The sequence below is a fragment of the Lacerta agilis genome, chromosome 1, assembly GCF_009819535.1.
Source record: "Lacerta agilis isolate rLacAgi1 chromosome 1, rLacAgi1.pri, whole genome shotgun sequence".
In the NCBI taxonomy this organism is placed as follows: Eukaryota; Metazoa; Chordata; class Lepidosauria; order Squamata; family Lacertidae; genus Lacerta; species Lacerta agilis.
Genome location: NC_046312.1, coordinates 68,514,339 through 68,537,608, shown reverse-complemented (window position 1 = coordinate 68,537,608; position 23,270 = coordinate 68,514,339). Strand labels below are relative to the sequence as shown.

General features: G+C 41.3%; 1 protein-coding gene across 1 annotated transcript; it reads left to right on the top strand.

Moving 5' to 3' along the window:
- Positions 1–731: 731 nt before the first annotated feature.
- Positions 732–22,110, top strand: COPB1 (COPI coat complex subunit beta 1). Its single transcript, XM_033153302.1, has 22 exons — positions 732–945; positions 3,671–3,822; positions 4,748–4,977; positions 5,289–5,458; positions 6,847–6,961; positions 7,955–8,047; positions 8,707–8,844; positions 9,592–9,711; positions 9,939–10,046; positions 10,221–10,367; positions 11,305–11,450; positions 13,121–13,217; positions 13,623–13,783; positions 15,368–15,488; positions 15,819–16,046; positions 16,182–16,361; positions 17,268–17,412; positions 17,505–17,624; positions 18,115–18,260; positions 18,794–18,883; positions 19,846–20,001; positions 21,780–22,110. Exons 2-22 carry the CDS (start codon positions 3,732–3,734, stop codon positions 21,837–21,839), a joined length of 2,862 nt encoding a protein of 953 aa, XP_033009193.1. The 5' UTR covers positions 732–945; positions 3,671–3,731; the 3' UTR covers positions 21,840–22,110.
- The last annotated feature ends 1,160 nt before the right edge of the window (positions 22,111–23,270 follow it).

Genomic DNA, 23,270 nt, shown 5'->3' with positions numbered 1-23,270 from the left:
TAGCTTTTGTGTGCATGCACACTTCATCAGATACGCTATATGGTAATTTATGGACCTAATAGGTATCTAAAGCTATTTGCACATAACAAATAGGAGCCAACACAACACAACACAGTTGCTGTATGTAGGTTTTATTTTATTTGTTTTTTTATCATATTTTGGAAATGTACATCCAGTTCCTCCTCCTTTAATTTTGTTTGGGGCCCCCAAGAGAGTGGGGCCCTAAGTGTGCATGCACACGAAAGCTCATACCAAGAACAAACTTAGTTGGTCTCTAAAGTGCTACTGGAAGGAATTTTTTATTTTATTTTGTTTTGACTATGGCAGACCAACACGGCTACCTACCTGTAACTTGTTTAGCTTATACGTAAATTTGGCACTGGTGCAGGGCCTGGGAAAGAGGCCCACGGCCGAGATGGAGAGGGGCAGCATTTGACCTCTGGCCCTGAAATTCCCCATCCGTGGCTTATTAAGAAACGGAGGCCTGAAACCCGAAAGCCCCATCGCGGGGCCACTGAATGCCACGCAATGTAACGGCCGCTCTGCCACTGGTGCGGACGGCGCCCACATCCTGCCCCCAGGAGCGGGTGGGGAAGCAGCCTCGGCCCTCGCAGGCTGGACTCCAACCCGGACACGGCAATCCGGCGGGAGGCGGAAGAGGCCACGCTTGAGCTCCCCGCCTCCATCGAACGCGCGTTTCGGCGAGCGGCGGAGGAGGCGTGTCCCGTCCGGGCCGCCGTACTATCGATGTGGCCCTGCGCGCCGAGTGCTTCCACGTCAGCTGCAGGAGGCAGCAGCGGCGCCGGGAGGAGCCAGGAAGGCGGGGAGGACCCGCTACGGCCCGCTACCGAAGCGACGAGACGGCGGCCGCGCAGCCTCAGCGACCGTTTTCCGAGGCCGCAGCGGGGACCGCCAGCGAGGGAAAGCGACCCGAAGCCGCGGGAGGTTAGCAGTAGCGGGGCAGCCGAGCGGGCGGGGAAAGGGACGCCTGGGGAGAGTCGGGGCCCGCCGACTTTCCCGGGGGGCTTCCGCTTCGCCGTGAGGCGGAGAAGAACCTTCCCCGCCGTCTCCACCCTCCCACTGGAACAACGTGCGCCCTCACGGGAGGCTCAGGCGCCAAATCCCTTGACAGGGCCTAATGCCGAGCGGGCGCCGTCGCCGAGCCAAGATGAGGGAGGCAGAAGGGAGCCCCTTTGTCACACGGGGGTCGGTCAGGAGCCTCAGGTCGCGAGTCTGGCTCTGCCTTCCCAGGGCGGAGGATCCCGGGGGGTGGGGGAGGCGTTGGGATTCCCCTCTCGATTAAACGGGCGCAAGAGGGGCGCATCGTTGCTGCTGGGTCGGAGGGTGACGAGTGTCTTGGAAACACCCGGGTTCAGTTCTTTGCCAGGTAACTTAATCCGGAGATTAAAAAAACGGGGGATCGGGAGAAGTTGGGAGTGTGATTTCAACTTAAAAAAGGAGAATCTTGGCCCAGAAGGCTGTTTCGTAGGCTCTGGTGTGCAGAGGCGTCCTCCTTCCTTGGATCAGTCAGGCATAGGCAAACTCGGCCCTCCAGATGTTTCGGGACTACAGCTCCCATCATCCCTAGCTAACAGGGCCAGTGGTCAGGGATGATGGGAATTGTAGCCTCAAAACATCTGGAGGGCTGAGTTTGCCTACGCCTGGATCAGATCAAGGACCTGCCGCTAGTCCAACATCCTGCTTCTCCTGGTGTCCTGCTAGGTGCCTCTAGGAAGCCCACAAACAGGACATGAGGGCACCAGCCCTCTCCCGTTGTGGTTTGCCAGGAGCTGGTGTTCAGAGGTACACTGCCCTTGAACATGGAGGTTCTATTTGATGGCCATGGGTGAGAACTGCTGGTTGACCTATCCATGTACATTTATGTACTCGTGAGTTTCATAGAAGAGGGTCTGTGTTACTTGGTTAAAAATAGGACAATTTTTCTACAATAACGTGTGTGTTTGTTTTTGACTATCTGACCCAATGACTTCACTTGCAGGAGTGATTTGTTTTTTTCACTAATTGGTCACTCTAAGAAGAAGTCCTTTCCTTTTAAAATTCTGAATCAACTTCCAATCAATTTCACTGAGTGAGTCTTTGTTATAGGAGAAAGCGTAAAAATAAGTTTCCATTCTTTTTATCCCATGCATAATCTTATAAGTCTGTCATATGCCACCCTATTAATTTCTTTTGTTTTTAAGTTAAAACCTAATGTTGTAGGGAAATTGCTTAAATTCCCTGATAGCCTTGTTCCCCTTTTCTGCATCTTTTCTAGCTCTGTGAGGACCACTTTTCAAGTGGGTGGGACGGGGGATGACCAGAACTGTACACAGTATTCTGGTGATGGCCACACCATGGATTTATTGTACAGGCCACTTCGCCATCAGTTCCTTACCTAATAATCCCTAGCTGATGTGTGCATAATCAATGTTTTTATTAGCGATTCACCATGATTTCAAGCTCCCATGTCTGGTTGCTTCCCATCAATGTACGCTGTATTGGTATATATGTGAATCTTGATTTTTTTCCCTCCTAATGTATATCACCTTAAATCTATTTGCACTAAATCTCATTTGCCATCTTGTGCAAATGCATTCACTGCATTTGGGGAAGTTCTTTTGCTACACCTCAGAACCCGTTTGAGCTACCGCCATGTTGAATGTTTTGGTGTCAACTGTAAAATTGGCTACTTTTCCTGCTAGCCCTGGTCTCCAGATCATTTATGAACAAATAGCACAATACAGAACCTTGGCTGTTTTCATACTACATTTCATTTTGAGAACAATCTGTACCTATCCTACACCTCCTATTTTTGAAGGCATTACCGGTACCCATCCGCAAGGGTATCTTTTCTCCAATCCATGACTGCTAAGTTTATTTATGAGCTTTTAGTGAGTGACTTTGTCAAAAGGTTGTTTCCCCACTGGCCATAACTTGGGGTTTGGCATTTGACTGCTCAGTGAATGATGTCTCAGTGTGCATGAACCCATCAAAGGTTAAGCATGAATTTTATTCTAGCACTGAAATTTATAAAGCACTTGGTGCTTTATTTTGATGATACGGTGTCCACTCCACTTATTTTAGTGACTATACAGCCAACTGTGTTTTCTTAGGACCTTATTGTGTATGTATTCTTTACTAGAAGGGTTTGTAATAATAATGTAGTTAAGTGTGGAATGTCTAAATAACAACTAAGAACTGGATATTGTATACTGCTACTGCTTTTTTAAAACACGCTTTCTACTCAGATGTTCTATTGCATTTTGGCTGCAATCTCATACACACCTGGAAGTACATCCTTCTGAATCTATTGAGGCAGTATTACTGATGAATAGGCATATATGAGACTGTAGCTTTGGTACATGTGAGCATTCTGTTGAGGTTATTCTAGACTTGTAAATCAGCCCACAAATGTTACTAGCCTCACCTGTATGGCATTCCTGGATGACAGTGGCCAGCAGGAGAGTTGTTAAATACAAGGCTGCCCTGTTCCCCTTGAAATATGGTTGCATATATTTGCACATTTGTTGCATTATTTTCAATACAGTACATTGTCCTGCAGGCCTCAGTACAGTATACAAAATGCAGACTTGAAGATATTTGTGGGAATTTTTTATGGCAAGTAGAAGCATAGTTATCAATTAACTGCATTATTGGAATTCTTTTCCAGAGTTTGTGAGACATCTTAAAAAGAAATTCTTGTATTGAGAGAACTTTGATAAAGAGACAAAATGACGGCTGCAGAAAATGTGTGCTATACATTAATCATTGTTCCAATGGACTCGGAGCCACCCTCTGAAATGAGCTTAAAGAATGACTTGGGTAAGTTATGCTTTCTGGACCATATTTTTATAGTTGTATGTGCATTTATTTCAAATATTATATTGCCTGTTGTGCTGTCGTGGCAATCAGAGAAGTGTTATGAAAGAAAAAAAGAAATGAAAATATTTTAAACATTAAATGCTGTAAAACAGTCTTTAAAATGTGAAATAAACTAATTTAAGCATATAGTAGTAGCTAAAATGGTTAACAGACCACACACATCAGTGTGAGGAAATACATAAGGTCTCATGGGCAAAACATGGGAGGTGGAGTAAGCATGTTGCAGAGCAAACAGTGATGAATGACAAGTTAAGTTTCAGTTCCTTCTGCACTCTGTTGCAGCTCTACTGAAAAAGTGGAGTGCAGCAGAAGTGCAGGCATTGCTGAGTAAGTGTGTGTGTGTGTTCTATAGCATGCAAGTCTTGTGCATTACAGCCACTGCTTAGAGGAGCCACCATATGGGAACTTTTCAAGCGTCCTTTTGTGTGGTGGCTATATGTAAGAATTTTGCCTAAATTGAATTGTCAGTAATGTGAGGCACATGTAAGCCCAATAGTGTCTACCCAGAAATGCTTCCCCTTCACTTGTGTGTTCTTTTGGTTGGAGTAGTACACAGTAAGATAGCCATCACCAAATTGTTGCCTTCCAGGTATTTTGGATTCTAGCTCCAGCCAGCACCAGCCAGCATGGGTCATACTGGCTAGGGCTTACATCTGGAGGGCATCAGGTTGGCAAAGGCTATGGTTTACTATGCCAAAGTGTAGAAGTCTCCTCCATAGTGATTATCATCTAACAAAATGTAGCAGTAGCAGGATAAAGAACAAGAAATTCAGAATGATAGTATGTAATGCAACAACATTTAAAAAATGTTCTGCTATCATAGTTTGTGGTTAATGTAACTTACGCAGCTTCTTTTGTCTAACAGAAAAAGGAGATGTGAAATCTAAGACAGAGGCCTTGAAGAGAGTAATCATAATGATTTTAAATGGTGAAAAGCTGCCAGGACTTTTGATGACTATTATTCGGTTTGTGCTGCCACTTCAGGACCACACCATCAAAAAACTGCTTTTAGTATTTTGGGAGATTGTTCCCAAGACCACTCCGGATGGTAGACTGTTGCAAGAAATGATCCTTGTTTGTGATGCCTACAGAAAGGTTAATCTTTTATTTATTGTACTTGTAGCATAGAATCGTAATATGTAATCAACATAATTTATAATCAACCATCCTAATGCTATAGCATATATCCAAATATCCTGCTTTGTAAGTGGAATAAGTTTTTGTCTTGTTCTTTTGGACTAAGGTGTGGTTTTATTGTAAAAATGACTTTCAGTTTTGGATTATTTTTGCCTTTGTCCAGATTTTTTTTTTGTCCAGATTTAGTAGACTTAGTTGATGTAAGGAGACCAGAATGCAATTGTGCTTCATTTCCAAATACATATATCATCTTGATTTTGATGTTTTAGGATCTTCAACATCCAAACGAATTCATCAGAGGATCCACTCTCCGTTTCCTTTGCAAGCTTAAAGAAGCAGAATTACTGGAACCATTGATGCCAGCTATTCGTGCATGTCTGGAACATCGTCATAGCTATGTGCGTAGGAATGCAGTCCTTGCAATTTACACTATTTACAGGTAAATTTAGCAAATTTACTAAAAGTCCCAACATAGGAACATAGCTATGCTGTATCTTGGGAGGGGGGGGGGGGGAGAGGTGACAACCTAAAATGATGCTCATCATTTTAACACTTCATATTTTCCCCTTCTTAATGCATTAAAGCTATTTAGTAGTTATATAATACTCAAATTATAAAATCAAGCTTGATCATCACCTGTTAAAAACACTAACTTAAAATCTTATTTCATTAAATGCTTGAAGAATTCATACCGGTAATTTGTATCTGTTGTGGTTTCTGTATTATTGTGGATTGTATATCCCAATTCAGTTGCTACTTCTAGCAGAGAGATATTTCTAAATACTTTTTGGTTTGGTTTATTTTGCCTTTGCTAAACTGTTCACACATGCTGCATGGGAGTGTTACTTATGAAAGGACTTTATCAGTTTTTTGTGTGCTGAAATTAAATCAGGTATGGAAAGTAGTCCTGTTTCTCTGACCCTAATGGATGAAATCCAGTGTTGCACCAAGGAATGCACTGTGATCTCTCCTCCTTGTAGCTATCAGCAGATTTTGGAGGAACACAGGAAGGAGGAGAGGAAGGGAAAGTAATGTTTGCATGAGTGGAAGTCCATCGCACAAGCAGGATGCAACAGTTGTCTTCCAATCTGTCCAGAAGCCCCTTTACAAGTACACACAGACCTGCAGAGCTAGGGGTATAACACACTGGTTTCTGGTGAAAAACAGTTAATGACCATAATTTTGATAGCTTTTTATGCGGGATGCTTGTGAGCCAGTCTATCATTGAAATTAATTAAGAAATAGCATTGAGCCATTGTGAGAGATTGGGAGCATTTAACTTCATTTTCAGAAATTCTTATTTTAAGTTTACTTTTTGGTCCAAGCTAATGTAAACCAGGCTAAAATAAAATCATAAGATTTAACACAACTGTTGGTAGCTTGTTAAATAAATTGAGGCTGCAATCCATGGAACTCCTTTCTATGTGGATTTTTCTTTCCAGCAGATTATAGTTTTGAAAGTCTTCAAATTGGGTTGTCAAGCAGTGCATAAGGAAAGGTTTGAAGCCATCGTGATTGTTAGGAGTTTGGTGCGTAGCCCATGAAATGCAGCCGAATTATAATTACAATGTTACAGATTTACCCTGTTAGTAGTCTTCTATATTTACAAGCTCACAGTTGTAACCCTGCAGAAATGGCATCGGATAAAAGAATTGAAAGAACTTTACCTATTTTGGGGTACCTTGCTGCTTTTTGAATATAAAGATTGAGCACAGAACAATTGTTCTTTAACTTTTCTTCAAAAGGCTACAACATCTACATTTTGTATTAATCCAATTACATTATGGAGCATTACATTAGTAATCTTTATCTCTGTTCTTTTAAAAGAAACTTTGAGCATCTTATACCTGATGCCCCTGAACTGATCCATGATTTTCTGGTGAATGAGAAAGATGCAAGTTGCAAAAGAAATGCCTTCATGATGCTTATTCATGCTGATCAGGTAAAAATAAATGTCCCCCCATCCTTCTTGGTTTTGAATTAGGTTAAATAAATAAATAATACCCCGTCTATCTGGCTGGGTTTCCCCAGCCATTCTGGGTGGCTTCCAACAAAATATTAAAATGCAATAGTCCGTCAAACATTAAAAGCTTCCCTAAACATGGCTGCCTTCAGATGTCTTCTAAAAGTCTGGTAGTTGCTTTTCTCTTTGACATCTGGTGGGAGGGCGTTCCACAGGGCAGGTGCCACTACCGAGAAGGCCCTTCGCCTGGTTCCCTGTAACTTGGCTTCTCTCAGCGAGGGAACCACCAGAAGGCCCTTGGCGCTAGACCTCAGTGTCTGGGCTGAATGATGGGAGTGGATACGCTCCTTCAGGTATACTGGACCAAGGCCGTTTAGGGCTTTAAAGGTCAGCACCAACACTTCGAATTTGTGTTTTAATTTAAGAGGCATTCCCCTCTTGTTTCTCTTGTCATATCCCTGCCTTGCCTTCACTCATCCAGCTCTATCACCCCAAACTGTCTAAATGTTTCCTGCTTCATCAAACAACTGCACCCTTTCTCCCTTCCTGCCCCTTATGCTTGGAAACATCTCCCAGAATGCCTTCTGTGATGCCCCCCCTTTTCTTCAAATTCCTCTTCAAAACACAGGTTTTCAGTGATCCGTTTGGCACTGTCTCTACTCCCAGTATGCCTAAGTATGTGTAACTTCAATATATGCCTTTATCTTCCAGGCCTGCCCACCTCCAGTTCCTTCTATTGTCTCCGTATTGTCCTTTTCTAGATTGTAAGCCTCTTGAGCCTATTATTTTATTAAAGTGTCATCCATGTACAAAGATGGCAACATATGACTAAATATAAAACTACCTCCTGTAATTTGGAGTGTCCCTGGTAAACTGAAAGGATATAAAATGTAAAAATGAATACATATTACTCGGATTATAATGAGAAATGGCAAAACTCAAATGTGAAAATTATGTTTTTTATTTCTGAAGGACCGTGCTTTGGATTACTTGAGTACCTGTATTGACCAAGTCCAGACATTTGGTGATATTCTACAACTCGTTATTGTGGAACTGATCTATAAGGTACAGGAAAGAAATAATTTAAACTTTCATTGGGAAAGAAATTGTTCCTAAAAAAAATTAAATGAACCTCAGCTCGTTTGTTGCAAACACTAGGAAAATGGAAGTTAAGGACTAACAAATGTGTTAGTAACTGAGAGTTGTATCCAGCTAGGTTTTATTCTGAGTAGATCCATTGAAACTAATGAATTTAAGTTAGTCATGCCCATTCATTTTAGATGGCACTTGCACTGACACAATAGGATTCTGTGATTTCTGATAAAACTCATTTACATCTGTAGTCACTGAGGCTGAATACGAGGGTCTCCCAACTCACAAAATCGACTTTTGGAAGCTGTAACAAGGAGGACAGGACAAAAAACCAATGTTCCAAAATCAGAGTTCTTGTAGTCTGTCAGATTCAAACTGGTGTATTTTTAGAAATACAATGTTGTTTGAATAAGACTTGTGTATCAGTGATATTCTTCATTTTGGTACTGTTAACGTTTGTATGGTTAGCATGTTTGTTTAGGTTGCCCCCAGTGTTTGACAACCAACTGTAGTGTAGTAACGAGAACTAAGCGGTTGAGGTTTTTTTGTTTTTGTTTTTTTTAAAGAAGAGATAATCCATTCCTCCTTCAGCAAGAGAACATTGCTTCTGCATCTTTCATTTCCAAATCTAGGTTTGCCATGCTAATCCATCAGAAAGAGCTCGGTTTATTCGTTGTATCTACAATTTACTGCAATCATCGAGCCCTGCAGTAAAATATGAAGCAGCAGGAACATTAGTTACGCTTTCCAGTGCACCAACAGCAATCAAGGTACTGCAGTGTATTGTGACACATTTAAAAAAATGTAGGTGTCCTGGGCATCAGTACACATTTGGTACTGAGGCATTTTAAGTCTCGTGAATTGGAACAGCAGGTAAAGTTTAGGAGTGTCTCACAAAGGTGCTGCTTTGTTCATTGATTATTGGCACATGGATATGAACATCAGATGAACCATTATCCAACGTATAATTTAAAGAAAGTATTTTCAGGGTACTGTGTGATCAGAGACATAGTGACCATTTTGCAGTTCCATGATGTTGTACTAAGTCAGGAACGGGCCAAGTTAGAAGGAGGCCACTTCGAACTGTATGTTGTCCAAAAGTACCATGGTAATGGAACACTCCAGTATCTTATTCTTCAGCTGAGATATAGTATAGCATCGTATTTTGCATCCTGCCCACTCACAGAAATGGATGCAAAGGTTGAGCTGCATTTTGCACTTGAAATATACATACAATTGTTTTCTGAATGTGCACACCATATTCCATCCTAATGCCTAAGATTTAATGGAAAATATAGTGCCACAAATATCCATGCAAATTACCAGAGAATGTCAAACAGGCAAATCAATTCAAGCGCTCAGAATTATTGTGCAGGCTTGCCCACCTTCCTTAGTTTGTGACATTTCCTGTTGATTTAGAAAAACCTGTGTTCTTGCACCTAATTTGTTTGTCAACTTCTTTTCCTATATCACAAATTGGATTGCTTTAAGCATTTTCATTTTTATTTTAACTGAAGGCAGCAGCTCAGTGCTATATTGACCTGATTATTAAAGAAAGTGACAACAATGTGAAGCTCATTGTGTTGGACCGCTTGATTGAACTCAAGGATCACCCGGCCCATGAAAGAGTACTGCAGGTAGGCATAGTTTTACCAAATTCAAAGCTATACAACCAAATGTATGTTGTATGTTAAAACTGTGTTATGCATTTTTGGGTTTTTTATATCTTAATCCTCCCTGCGATCCTTGAATGAAGGGTGGTATAGAAATTAAATAAATAAAGTAAAATATAAATAAATATAAACAGTGCATTGTACGGAAATGAAATAGCCCATGCCTACAAACAAAGTGTATTTTATTTCAGGATCTAGTAATGGACATACTAAGAGTTCTGAGTACACCAGACTTGGAAGTGCGCAAGAAGACATTACAGTTGGCTCTCGATCTTGTATCTTCCAGAAATGTAGAAGAGGTAAAACGCATGTTCCTTTTCCCCCACAGCTGAATCCTGTACCTGTTAATGTTTGAGTAAAGTCTCTCTTAATTCATCTTAGCTTACTCTTGAGTAACTATATAATACTTTAGCTGTAATCTTTTGACCTTTTTAAAAAATGCAATTGTTGTTTTGTGTTTTGCTTTTGTCTAGCTGGTGATTGTTTTGAAGAAAGAAGTAATTAAAACAAATAATGTGACGGAGCATGAAGATACTGATAAATACAGACAGTTGCTTGTTCGGACATTACATTCCTGTAGTGTTCGGTTCCCTGATATGGCTGCAAATGTCATTCCTGTGGTAAGCAACTCATTTAACATTTTGCTTCCTGTTCCACAAATTTTGTTACACTTAACTTGCAATAATTGTTTAATATTTAGTAGTCACTTGCCTTCTCAGCTACTTTTCTTGTAGCCCTGATTGGTACCCCCCCCCATTTATAAGTTTATTCTTGTTCCCAGTTTGTTGTTTTCTATTAGTTAAAGCACATACTTTATTATAAATTCTCATAATTTCATTATGTGAGAAGAGGTTCTTATTTTTGTGGAATTGTAGTTGGAAGAACAAACTGTATTACTGCCAGAAAGTAACCAGACAACATTGTGGATGTTTAAACAACAATTTGTCATCTTTATTTTGAATTATAAAAGCTTTAGAACAACTTCATTGAGTCAGAAAGCACTAAGTTCCCTAGGATTTCTTCTTCTTCTTCTTCTTCTTCTGGCCAGAGTTTACTAAAGTTTTTAGAAATAATTCAATATCATGCTGTTCTGATAGTTCTTTCAGTGCAAGCAATATGGCTTGCCAGGTGGAATTATCCCCCTTTTCTCCCACCGTGTTTTTCCAAGGGTTCCCTGACTACAACCCCCGAGCCAGTTGGCACAGGGAGGAATTGGGGGCGGGGGGCGGAGCCCATTGCACAAGCAGAAGTCTTTGCACAGGGCTTCTGCTGAAGGGACTCATTTGTTGAAGTTGGACTGGATGGCCCTTGTGGTCTCTTCCAACTCTACGAGTCTATGATTCTATGACTCCATGTGATATGGGCAGCTATTGGCCTCTATGCATGCAAAGCGGCTGTTGATTTGTACCTATGCACTGTGTCTTACAGAGATAGTAGAGCCTAAAGCACTCTTGTACATGTACAGTCAATCCAAATCCTGTTAACTTCTAGTTCTTGATCTGGCTAATGGGGTGCTGATGTCTTTCAAGTTGTGTGACTTGTTCACTTTCATCCTAGTTGATGGAGTTCCTCAGTGATTATAATGAAGCTGCAGCTGCTGATGTCTTGGAGTTTGTGCGTGAAGCCATCCAGCGTTTTGATAATCTCAGACTACTTATTGTGGAGAAGATGCTGGAAGTGTTCCACTGTATTAAATCTGTCAAGTAAGTTTAACACATTCCTCAAGTAGACACTGCTCACCACCTGGATTTAAAGGTTTTAGGTGCTCTAAGTTGTTTGAGGTGTTCTAGAACCATTTGCATACAACTCATTGTAATTCCATTCCATTCTATTGTTTACACAATGATTACTCAAAGACTGATTGCAGAGGTAAAAGGAAAATAAAAGTGTATTGCAGAAAGAAAGAAAAATAGAAGCGAGTAGAGGAAACCGATGTGAGCTCATATGACTTTGGCTGAAATGCTTAATAAGGATTCATTTTATTGCCTTCAAATTTGTGTGCCTCTGAACAGATGTGAAAATGAATTGTATGTCTGCTACACTGCCAAAAATGCAGTGTTCTTACTCTCACGAGACTTAGTTGTGTTACCTTTATAAATCTGAAGTGATTGTGCAATTAAATGAATCTGTTTCCATTACAAACATCTGCAGCAGCATGTGATTGTTTCTAAATAAATTATTGCATGGGATTGACACATAACAAGCCGCATCAGTAGAAGCCTTGTGTGAGGACATCTGCTAGCACAACAGGGATTTCCTCCTCCTACTTCCACCACACCTCCCAACCGTGGCTTGGAGTGGGGGGCAGGAGAGCCCCCAGAAGAGCCCCCAGGAACAGGGAGTACCATTCTATAAGGGAAGCTGCAATGCCTGTGCAGATGGAAATCTGTCCAAAATTTACCTTACTGATGCCGTCGTACCTTGGATCACAAACACCTTGGAACTTGGACGTTTTGGCTCCTGAACGCCGCAGACCTGGAAGTGATTGTTCCGGTTTGTGAACATTCTTTAGAGCCCGAACGTCTGACGGGGCTTCTGCGGCTTCTGATTGGCTGCAGGAGCTTCCTGCAGCCAATCGGAAGCCGTGATTAGGTTTTCGAAAGTTTTGGAAGTCAAACGGACTTCTGGAACGGATCCTGTTCGACTTCCGAGGTACGAACTCGGTAATCCCGCCTCTCAAATTTCAAAAGCAGCTTGGGTTGCTGGGAGAGAAACCTCATTAGGTTAATTGTTTTAGGATGAGTTTTCTCAGCATGCAGGGGAAGTGATATTAAAAGGTTACTCATGCTGCAGTCCTGCTCACCCATTCATTGTGTTCAGTAGACTTCAGTGTAACTTAATTGTGAGTAAATATATGTAGGTTTGTGCCAACATTTCATCTTCCTCGCCTTTCTGACAGCCCATTCACATGTCTTTTGTTTTCCCACTTCCTCTCACCTTCCTGCCTCTTCCATGAGTGGATGCCTCTTGCCAGATCAAAAGCCCTTGCATTCACAATAGTGCCCCGAAAGACAGGTGATTAGACTTTTGCCTTTGTTAGCAGTGGCTTATATCCCATGAGTTTTACTGTTCCTGCAATATTTTTCTGCCACTGGGAAATAAATCTATAGAGTGGTGACTGAAAGAGTGAAGGAGGGAGAAGGATGCTCTTCCACTCATCTCCTTTATCTTTCGCAGTTCATATATCTGGTAAGCAGATCAATAGACAACTGAGCCTCTGCTAAGCAAATACTAATAATTTTTGTAGGCTACTTAATCCTTTTGAGCCGGAATGACTGATGTGCCCATAAAATGCATGAGGGTGCAGTGTGAATCGATTATCTGTATAAAATTGCAAGGCTGATTTATTTATTTATTTATTTGTGCTTTATAGAATTTATCGCGGAGCGCTCTGGATCCTTGGAGAATACTGTAGCACAAAGGAAGATATACAGAGTGTAATGACAGAAGTCCGTAGATCATTGGGAGAGGTAGGTTTCTTTATTGTTAATCAAAACACATTTTTCTGTTTTTATACTTTTCAGGGGGGAAACAAGCCTTTGAAAACCACAGGATTTTACAATTGGTTACATTTGGTGGTTTCTTGAGGATGTACTGTACAAATGAAAAACAATACCATGCTAATACCAACTTGTAATTTCTGCTGAATAAATTAATCAAAGATTAATCGTATTGAAATAATTCATCATTTCATTAATAGTTAATGGAACAGAGAGTACTTTAATAGAAAGAGAGAAATTAATATATGGAGGTGCGTACAGGAGGAGATTGGTTAAGTTTATTCTCTTTGGGGCAACTGAGAGAATATAGCCCCATCTTCCAGGCTGAAGTTTATGCTGTTAATTTTTTTATCAGTCACATTGTTAATCTTTCAGATCCCAATAGTAGACTCTGAAATCAAGAAAGAAGCTGGTGAGATGAAGCCTGAGGAGGAAATTACTGTGGGTCCTGCCCAAAAACTGGTTACTGAAATGGGAACGTATGCTACACAGAGTGCTCTTAGCAGTTCCAGACCTGCCAAAAAAGAAGAAGACAGGTGATTTGGCTTTTGCCTTTGTTAGTAGTGAATGATTTACAACTGGTGCTATTGTGTGAGTGCAAGGGCTTTAGATCCGGCAGGAGATGTCCACTCACGTAAGATGTGTGGAGGTGATTTCCCCATTAACTCCACAGCTGCCACCCCCATTTTTTTTAGACGGGAGATGGAGTCCAAGGAACTTTGCAGGGAGAGAGAATTGAAGGAAATCCCCACTACTTCTGTGCTCAATTGTCTCAGATGGTGCAACAGCACCAGGAGCACTAGTGGGATATAAAAATTAACCTATCTTTAAAAATAAATAAATCGGTGTTTACACAAGTCTGCCAATGTGATACATTTTATTTATACAAAAATGTATACCTTGTTTCTCCCTTCCAGAAAGGAGTTGCTCACAATGGCTTGCCAAATATGAAAATATGTATAAAAATAACAATAACCTGTCATTAAAACACAGTTGCCAGACTAAAGCCTCCTTAAAGGGCAAGAACACAAAGAATCCAAATGATATATAATACTTGATGCAATTCTTCCTGTTCCTGTAATCTCTCTAATTGCCTCAACTTTCCAGTAATGATGCTTGAGCAGACTGCAGCAGTTATTATCTGTGAATATTGGACAGAAGAGGGCGGTGTGCCTTTAATGCCATTTGGTCAGAGCCAAGTATATTGTTTCAAGTTTTTAAGAAACAAAACTCAATACAGAATTCCTTGGAGATTTTTCTCTCTCTCTTAGCAAGCAGCCAGGAGTTGGAAAGCACATCATTTGCAGGAGTTCAGACAGGATATCTGCACGTTGGCAGCGACTCCTGCTGAGTCATTAGAGAGGAGAATCTTGTTGCTGTGGCCCAGGGCATAGACACAAAGCAAAGAATTGTTTGCAGCTTGGGTAAAGCTGCTTACAAAAAAAACACACACACACCCCCCAAAAAAACAGCCCACCAAGTACTTACAGTCCCAGCCAGTAATGTGGGACGGAATTTTTATCCAGCATGGAACATTATTGGCTGTTCTGTTCTTCTGTACGGAAGGGAAAAAATTGAAAATGCATCATTTCATAAAATTAATTAGTAACTTTATAGATGACTATGTATCAATCAAACTGTGGCTCACTCCCCCCATTTCTCCTCCACTTTTCCGTGTACTTGTGTATTTTGAGGGGTTTATTATGGGTGGGATGATAAGTAGTCTGTTACATCAGGTGCAGCCAGTGTGGTGCCCTCCAGATGTTTTGGACTAAAAGTCTCATCACCCCTGATCAGTGACCATGCTGGCAGGGGCTGCTGGGAGTTGTAGTCCAGCATCTCGAGGTCACCACAATAACTTTTCCTTCTTTATATTTTGTATAAAAAGGTTTTGTCAAAATTTAAACATATATTACTTACAAGCCCACAGGGCACTTTGATTTAGATGTGTGGGCTATCTTTTCTGCTTTTCTCACATGGCCTCCTGATTTCAAAACGTTTAGACACAGTAAGATGAGTTCTTTTATTTCTGAAATCTGTCATATAGGTCACATGGCTAAGCAATATGTTGGGTGCTGTTTCCCTAAATTTCCAAATTGCCCTTTTCTCTTTTTTGGTAGGCCTCCACTGAGAGGGTTTTTGCTGGATGGGGATTTCTTTGTTGCGGCCTCCCTCGCCACAACTCTGACCAAGATTGCGTTACGTTATGTGATGCTGGTTCAAGAAAAGAAGAAGCAAAATGTACGTTCTATTTCTTTGAATTGTGCTTAAGGGATTCCTGCCTCTGACACTTGGTGAGAGGACAGCCATCTCTCTTAGTTACTTGAAGGTCACACCTTTTAGACAGTCTCTTTACACTCAAGGCACCTTCACTGCTTTTACAGCTTGCTTTGTGTGAAGTTGTACTACTTAGTTTCAAGCTAACAAATTGCTGCTGTCAGCTTCAGATATAATCTGTGTCCCCCATTTTTGATTGGGTTTTGCATGATGTTATTAAGTGGGAGTGTTGAGTTTTTTGGAATTCAAAAGGAAATGCACATCTTAATATTCTTCTCTTTCCCCCTCCTTCAGTCTTTTGTAGCTGAGGCAATGTTGCTCATGGCTACTATCCTCCATTTGGGAAAGTCATCTCTTCCCAAGAAACCAATAACGGATGATGACGTGGATCGGATTTCTCTCTGCCTGAAGGTCCTCTCAGAATGTTCCCCGCTAATGAATGACATCTTCAACAAGGAATGCAGGCAATCCCTTTCTCACATGTTGTCTGCTAAACTGGAAGAGGAGAAGCTCTCGCAGAAGGTGAGAGCTCAAAATCGCCCGTGTAACTGTAACGTTTTGTAGGCCTCTGACCCTTGACAAAAAGCCCAGGTAACAGAGAGTTGTTCCTTGTGTGTATGTTATATATTAACTCATCCCTATTCCTCTTTACCACAGAAAGAGTCTGAGAAGAGAAGTGTGATAGTTCAGCCAGATGATCCCATTTCTTTTATGCAACTCACTGCTAAAAATGAAATGAGCTCAAAGGAAGATCAGTTTCAGCTGAGTCTTCTAGCAGCTATGGGGAACACACAAAGAAAAGAAGCTGCAGATCCACTGGCATCCAAGCTCAACAAGGTGATGTCAAATATCTGTCTTCCCAGGCAGTCCTTAGGACTAAAGCAAAAGAAATCCTTTCACTTTCCATGTTGTTGTTTTTTAAATTATTAAAAAAGGGCAGGATTCAGCTTTTGACTCCCATAACCGGAAGCCCGCACAAAGGCTTCCACTTGAGCCAACAGTGCTTTCCCCCAGTATACCCTTGGGGGGTTGTCAGGTGAACCTCCAGAATAGGGCACAGCTGAAATGCATGCCCTGGTGGAACAAACAATGAAGTGCAGCATTGAATTAGTCCCATAATTACAATTGACACAGCGCTGGCATACTCTTGTCACTTTTCCCTGCAGCAAACCAATTCGGCAGTTAATGCTTCAGTTACATTGGCTTGCGATATTAGAAAATGTATTGAAAAGTCTTGTAAGTTGCATTCTTACAGCAGTTAGTCCTTTTAAAACAAGCAGAGGAAAGCACTGAGAAAAATCTGTGCAACTAAGGGGCCTTGCTGTGGTTGAAAAGAATGAAACAGACAAGATAAGTTGTTTTTACTGGTCAAAACACAGAAATGACATTAGTTCATTAGAGTGTCTTATTTAACATATCTCCCAAGTGCACAGTTTACAGAAAGATATGGATGCCAGAGAGGGTAGCTGTGTTCTGGTATTAATAATCGGAAATGGTTTGGGATGTGGAAGATCTTAAATCTCCTTACGGACCTAAATGGAAGAGAATAGTGTAAGGGAATAATGCAGTTTTCAGTAGTGATGCTTCATTTTCAATAATGTATGTCAGCTTTTTGTTTAAGACGTTAACCGCACAATCCTATACCTCTCTGATCAGAAGTGAGTCACACTGAATTTCAACAGGGCTTCCTCCCATTTAAGTGAGGATAGGATTGCAGCCTAACTCTCTATTTATGTTTGGCAGGTCACTCAGTTGACAGGATTCTCGGATCCAGTCTATGCAGAGGCGTATGTTCATGTCAACCAATATGATATTGTATTGGATGTGCTCGTGGTAAACCAGACCAGTGATACTTTGCAGAATTGCACACTAGAATTAGCTACATTAGGTAAACAATTACAGATATAACAATAATGTAAAATGCTTTACTGGTAATAGTTTTTTCCCTGGATAACTTCTATTCATTCTCTCTTTAAACAGGTGATCTGAAGCTTGTGGAAAAACCATCTCCTCTGACACTTGCTCCACATGATTTTGCCAATATTAAGGCTAATGTGAAAGTCGCTTCCACTGAGAATGGAATAATTTTTGGTAATATCGGTAAGTATTCTGTATTATCTACTATATATTTTGGAATATTGTTTGTCTGTCTGTCTCTTCTCTATTCATTTTGACACCTTTTAAGATACCGTGACAAAATTTTGCATGATGTTTTCTGAGATCAAGGAACAGATTTTTGTCTTACATTTGGATATGAGCTGAACCCCATTTCGAATCAAGATGGTGGACCTTACCTTTCAAAGCCGCACTGATCCTCTGCTTAGAATTACTGAGCAATACTGGGTACAAGTCTGATAGTATACAGTAATTAAGGAGTCTTAAATGTGTGGTGCTTTTATAAGAATGTGACTGTATTTATTTTACAAACTTGGTTTTAGGAAAACGCTATTTTGAAAGAGATGTCTCCATTCTGAACTGGAAGGAGTATGAGTTTCATTCAACCTTTAAATCTGTTGAGAGTTATGTAGTGGTCTCCATTCTCCTAATCTCTCTCTCTATCTCTCTCTATCTCTCTCTCTCTCTCTTTTAGTGTATGATGTTTCTGGAGCAGCTAGTGACAGAAACTGTGTTGTCCTCAGTGACATCCATATTGACATCATGGATTACATCCAGCCTGCTACTTGTACTGATGCCGAGTTCCGTCAGATGTGGGCAGAATTTGAATGGGAAAACAAAGTGAGCTCTTAGAACATTATTAAGAAACCATACAGGTGTGGGTGTGGGTGATATGGTTTGTTTGTTTGTTTGTTTGTTTTTGTCCCTTGGAAGCAGCTTTCTAGGGAACATATGCAGCTATTTGCAGGAGCATAAGGGCCCAAGTATACATACAGAACAGCGCATGCTGGTCTTTGCATCTGAGCTACTGTACTGCTTTCAGAAAAACTACCACTCTGGCTCAGGTGCACCTCCCATGGCAATACACTTTTTACTGGGCTTAAATTTGTTTCAAATACGGGCTTTTGAGTTGTGCAGGACCCTTTCAGATATTCGGCAAATGTGTGCTGTTTTGTTTTGTTTGGTCACATTAAATAGAATAGGGTGTATTATCTCATCCTTCTGAACTTGTTATGAGGTAGAACAGCCCGTTTCCATGTTAGATTAACAGCCTTCCACATAGATATGGTAATGTGTCTTATCAGCCTTGAGTGAATTTAGCTTCTGTAGGTTCTTGGTACGATGATTGTCTTTGTATTTATTTATTTTTCAAGGTCACTGTGAATACAAATATAATAGATCTGAATGAATATTTGCAACATATATTAAAGTCAACTAATATGAAGTGCCTTACTCCGGAAAAGGTAATACCTTTTGCCTAATAAATTATAACTCTGATCTCAAATCACAAATAAAACCACTTTCATTGAATTTAAATATGTTCTGTTGCCCAGATACATTGACTTGGATCCTAACTTCCCTTCTGTGAATGAATCGGGTTACATTCATGGAGTGGGGCTTTCCCACTCCCTTTCTATCAGCAGCCATCTATAATCTGCCCCCCCCCCCCGAGAATTTTCTTCTGAAGTTTGGGAGGCATTTGGGCTATGTTGCTAAGAGCTCCAAATGAAAGAACATTCGGCACAAATGAAAGAGCAACTTAGGATCCAAGCGATTATATGATTCTCTTTGTCTTTTGGGTTTAGAAACTGAGGGTTTTTTTAAAGTGTTGCTTTAATTTAGCTCTGCATTGAGTCCATGCACTTATTATTATCATCGAATTATTATAATAATCACCATCTGCCTTGCATCCCTTATGAGGCGCAGGGTGTGTGTCTGTGTGTGTGTTCCTGTAAGTAAATATGTAGTTTAAGATGCTAGGTAAAGGTAAAGGTAAAGGGACCCCTGACCATCAGGTCCAGTCGTGTCCGACTCTGGGGTTGCGGCGTTCATCTCGCTCTATAGGCCAAGGGAGCCAGCGTTTGTCCGCAGACAGCTTCCGGGTCATGTGGCCAGCATGACAAAGCCACTTCTGGCGAACCAGAGCAGCGCACGGAAACGCCGTTTACCTTCCCGCAGGAGCGGTCCCTATTTATCTACTTGCACTATGACGTGCTTTCGAACTGCTAGGTGGGCAGGAGCTGGGACCGAGCAACGGGAGCTCACCCCGTGGCAGGGATTCGAACTGCCAACCTTCTGATCAGCAAGCCCTAGACTCTGTGGTTTAACCCACAGCGCCACCTGGGTCCCTTAAGATGCTATGTAGTGATGAGTTAATTTTTAAAAATTGCCCTTGTAAAAGGTGTATAAAATATTGTCTTTCTAGGCACTTTCTGGTTACTGTGGCTTCATGGCAGCCAATCTGTATGCACGGTCCATATTCGGAGAAGATGCCCTTGCAAATGTCAGCATTGAAAAGCCCATTCATCTTGGGCCTGATGCTCCGGTCACAGGACACATAAGAATTCGTGCAAAAAGTCAGGTAATTATATTTTATATGTCTCCTCAAATAGTCAACTCCCAAACTGATGTTGCAAGTTTGAAATTTACAAATTAATATTGGTAATCAGGTTAATGTCTTTCTGTGTTAGGATATCTAGGTAGAGTGAGCAACCAAATCCTGGAATAGAGTTACAGATGAATTTCCTAGTAAACACTTGAGACATAAATCTCTATTTAGCAGGAAGGTGTCTGAAATACAGTAGTTGGTTGTAAATGATGCTCTTCCAGCTGTGTGACTAATTCTTGGACCTGTCTTACCACTGCAGTCTGTACTGGAAAATGTGCTCATGAAACTGGGGCGACTCTCAGAAGTGCAATGCAAGGAGCACCAGACTTGGCTGACATTCTAGTATGTATCCAGTCCCTTCATGGACATACTAGAATGTCAACAAAGTCCGCTTCTAACAATGGCTCCTTGCATTGCACCAGACGCTATTTTCGATAGAAACTGCATTTTCCACAGAAAAAAAGTCCATATATGTCTCAACTATGTATGGAAGAAGCAGTGTCAGAGACAGAAGTGGCACTTTTTTTGCCTCCAGCACATACTATTTAGTTCTGTGGGGGTATTTGAGTTTGAGCATCTTATATCTAAGAAATCTCAGAATGAGATGAAACACTCAAGATTGCATCCAAAACTTAGGCAATCAGAAGGACACTTATGCAATAAAAGTTTCCCCACTGCAGTTCCCCATGTCACCGCCACCTCCCCTCCCCCCCCAAAGGCTTCTGCAGGGGAGTTGTGAAATGAGGAAGGAATCCAGGGGGGGAAATAGGTAAAAGCAGTTTGCAGGAAGATTCACTTGCATGTTGCACGGATGGAGAACCCCTGGTCCTCCAGATGGTGCTGGACACCCAATTCTTTGTCTGTTGCAGGCAGAATGACCAATGGTCAGGGCAATGGGAATCTGCCTTCTACTTATGCTCAGTATTGTCTACATTGACTGGCAGTGGCTCCCCAGGGATTGAGGCAGGAGTCTCTTGGAGCCCTGCCTGGAGATGCTTCAGTATTGAGGTTTTCTGCATGCAAAGCAGATGCTCTTCCACCAATCTCTGTTCCTTTTCCAAGGACCACATCTTTCTGGGGGGCAGTTTCCTCATCTCTGCCTTAATGCATACCAGTACAATGGTATTAAAAGCAGTGATGGAAAGCTGTCTGCCCACACTGCTTGATGAAAATGACCACCACTTTACAATAATCTTTTGTAGTATGCAAAATATGAGCCAGAATGGGATAGGAAACCCCTTCTCACTTCAGGAGCAGAATAGAATATTGTATCAATATCACAAAGCTCTGCCCATCTCACTGTTCATGGTGTTATAATGCCTGACATATAGGAGGGAATCTGCAAAATAATATGGTCCTTACTGAAAGGGAATGAAAATGTGGGTATTTGCTCTCAGTCAAAATATAGGAATTGAATTATTACTGGGTATTTCTCCACTAAACTTGCCTTTGAGACCCCCTTCCCCCTCCCCTCCAGTAAAGCTTCTTGATGTAACACATTCCTCCTTTAATTATGACACTCGCTGCTGCTGTCCTGGCAGCGTTTAATTTGCTGAAAGATTGAAGTAGCCAATGCTGATTTAGGTTTCCCTCTGTATCAAGGGTTGCCTGACCTTACCTTAGAAACCCTGCTTTGAACTGTGAATGACAGTTATTTCTGGTTGGATATATAAATACAGAGAAAATAGTTTCGGTTGCATGTTAATAATTAATTTAGACATATACCCATTAATCTCTCATCTCTTTTGCAGGGAATGGCTCTCAGTCTCGGTGACAAAATCAATCTCTCTCAGAAGAAAACTAATCTATAAATGTAAGATTCTTTTGATTATTTGCAGTTAAATGCTTGGAATTTCGCTTGTTGGATCCAGAACATATTGTATTCTTCTATGTTCTTTGGTTGTAGAAGCTGATCTTCTTGTGCTGAATGCATTCCAGCAAATAATTTGTAGGTTTTACTTATCACTCCAAGATCATTGTTGATAAAACTCTAAATCTACATTTCTCTCTCTCTCAAATGTCTAGAAGCAATGTTGTCTTCTCTATGTACTATTTCAAATAAAATAAACAAATTCTCTGCTAGTCTGGCTCTTCTGGTGTGTACTTTAATCTGCATTGTTTTTCTCAGAGATGGGGGATATTTTTTGACCTGAGAACCATATTCCCTTTCAGTCAACCTTCCAGGAGCCACATGTCAGCAGTACACTGGCCAAGGTATGGCGGATATGTACTATAGCCTCTCAGTTAACTAAAAAGTACTCAGAAGGCAAACATATTCTGGTATCTTTTAGAGTCCTAAGTGGTGTACTCTGTGGTGAGCTTTCTTAAGTCAACAACGTGCTGTTATCAGATACATGCAGCGAACTGAGAAGGAACACATGAAAATGAAAAAAATGAAAAGATTGTTCCCTACTTAAGGGCAGTTGCTTCCTTCCTTCTTGGGACCTGTTGTTTTACTGATGCAATACCAAGCTGTGATCAGTGTGATTATTGGGTGCTGATAACAGAGACAGTAATTTGTGCAGAACATTTTGGGCTCCACATGTTTTGAATTCAGTGTGCTACCTTTGAGCAGAAAGAGGATGGAGGGGGCTGGTGCCACACAAGGCACTAACAAGTCTAATGCAGAAGGTTTTGGAGGCAACGGACTTAGTCCAAGCATTGCACCAGTTTATTTGTTTTAATTGATTTAAAATTGGTTTTATAAAATTGTTGTAGCCTGCCCTGTGGCCTCATGCTGAAGGGCAGGTAAGAAATTAATAAAAATCACCAACACTCTTCTTCAAAGCATCTTAATATGGCTAATAGAAACCTTGTAGCCAGCATTGCATTCTAAGAAACAAAAAAATTCAGGGCAGTTTTGAAATTGGTAAAGGTAAAGGTACCCCTGACCATTAGGTCCAGTCGCGGACAACTCTGGGGTTGCGGCGCTCATCTCGCTTTACTGGCTGAGGGAGCCAGCGTACAGCTTCTGGGTCATGTGGCCAGCATGACTAAGCTGCTTCTGGCGAACCAGAGCAGCACACTGGAATGCCATTTACCTTCCCGCCGGAGCGGTACCTATTTATCTACTTGCACTTTGACGTGCTTTCGAACTGCCAGGTGGGCAGGAGCAGGGACCGAGCAACAGGAGCTCACCCCGCTGCAGGGATTCAAACCGCTGACCTGATCGGCCTGCCCTAGGCTCTGTGGTTTAGACCATAGCGCCACCCACGTCCCTTTTGAAATTGGTATTCAAGGCC

Excerpts from the sequence above, each read along its gene's own strand:
- COPB1 (XM_033153302.1), top strand. The coding sequence starts at position 3,732 with ATGACGGCTGCAGAAAATGTGTGCTATACATTAATCATTGTTCCAATG. Across the intron at positions 8,845-9,591 it reads GTGCACCAACAGCAATCAAG|GCAGCAGCTCAGTGCTATAT; the intron begins GTACTGCAGTGT and ends TTTTAACTGAAG. Across the intron at positions 10,368-11,304 it reads CTGCAAATGTCATTCCTGTG|TTGATGGAGTTCCTCAGTGA; the intron begins GTAAGCAACTCA and ends CTTTCATCCTAG.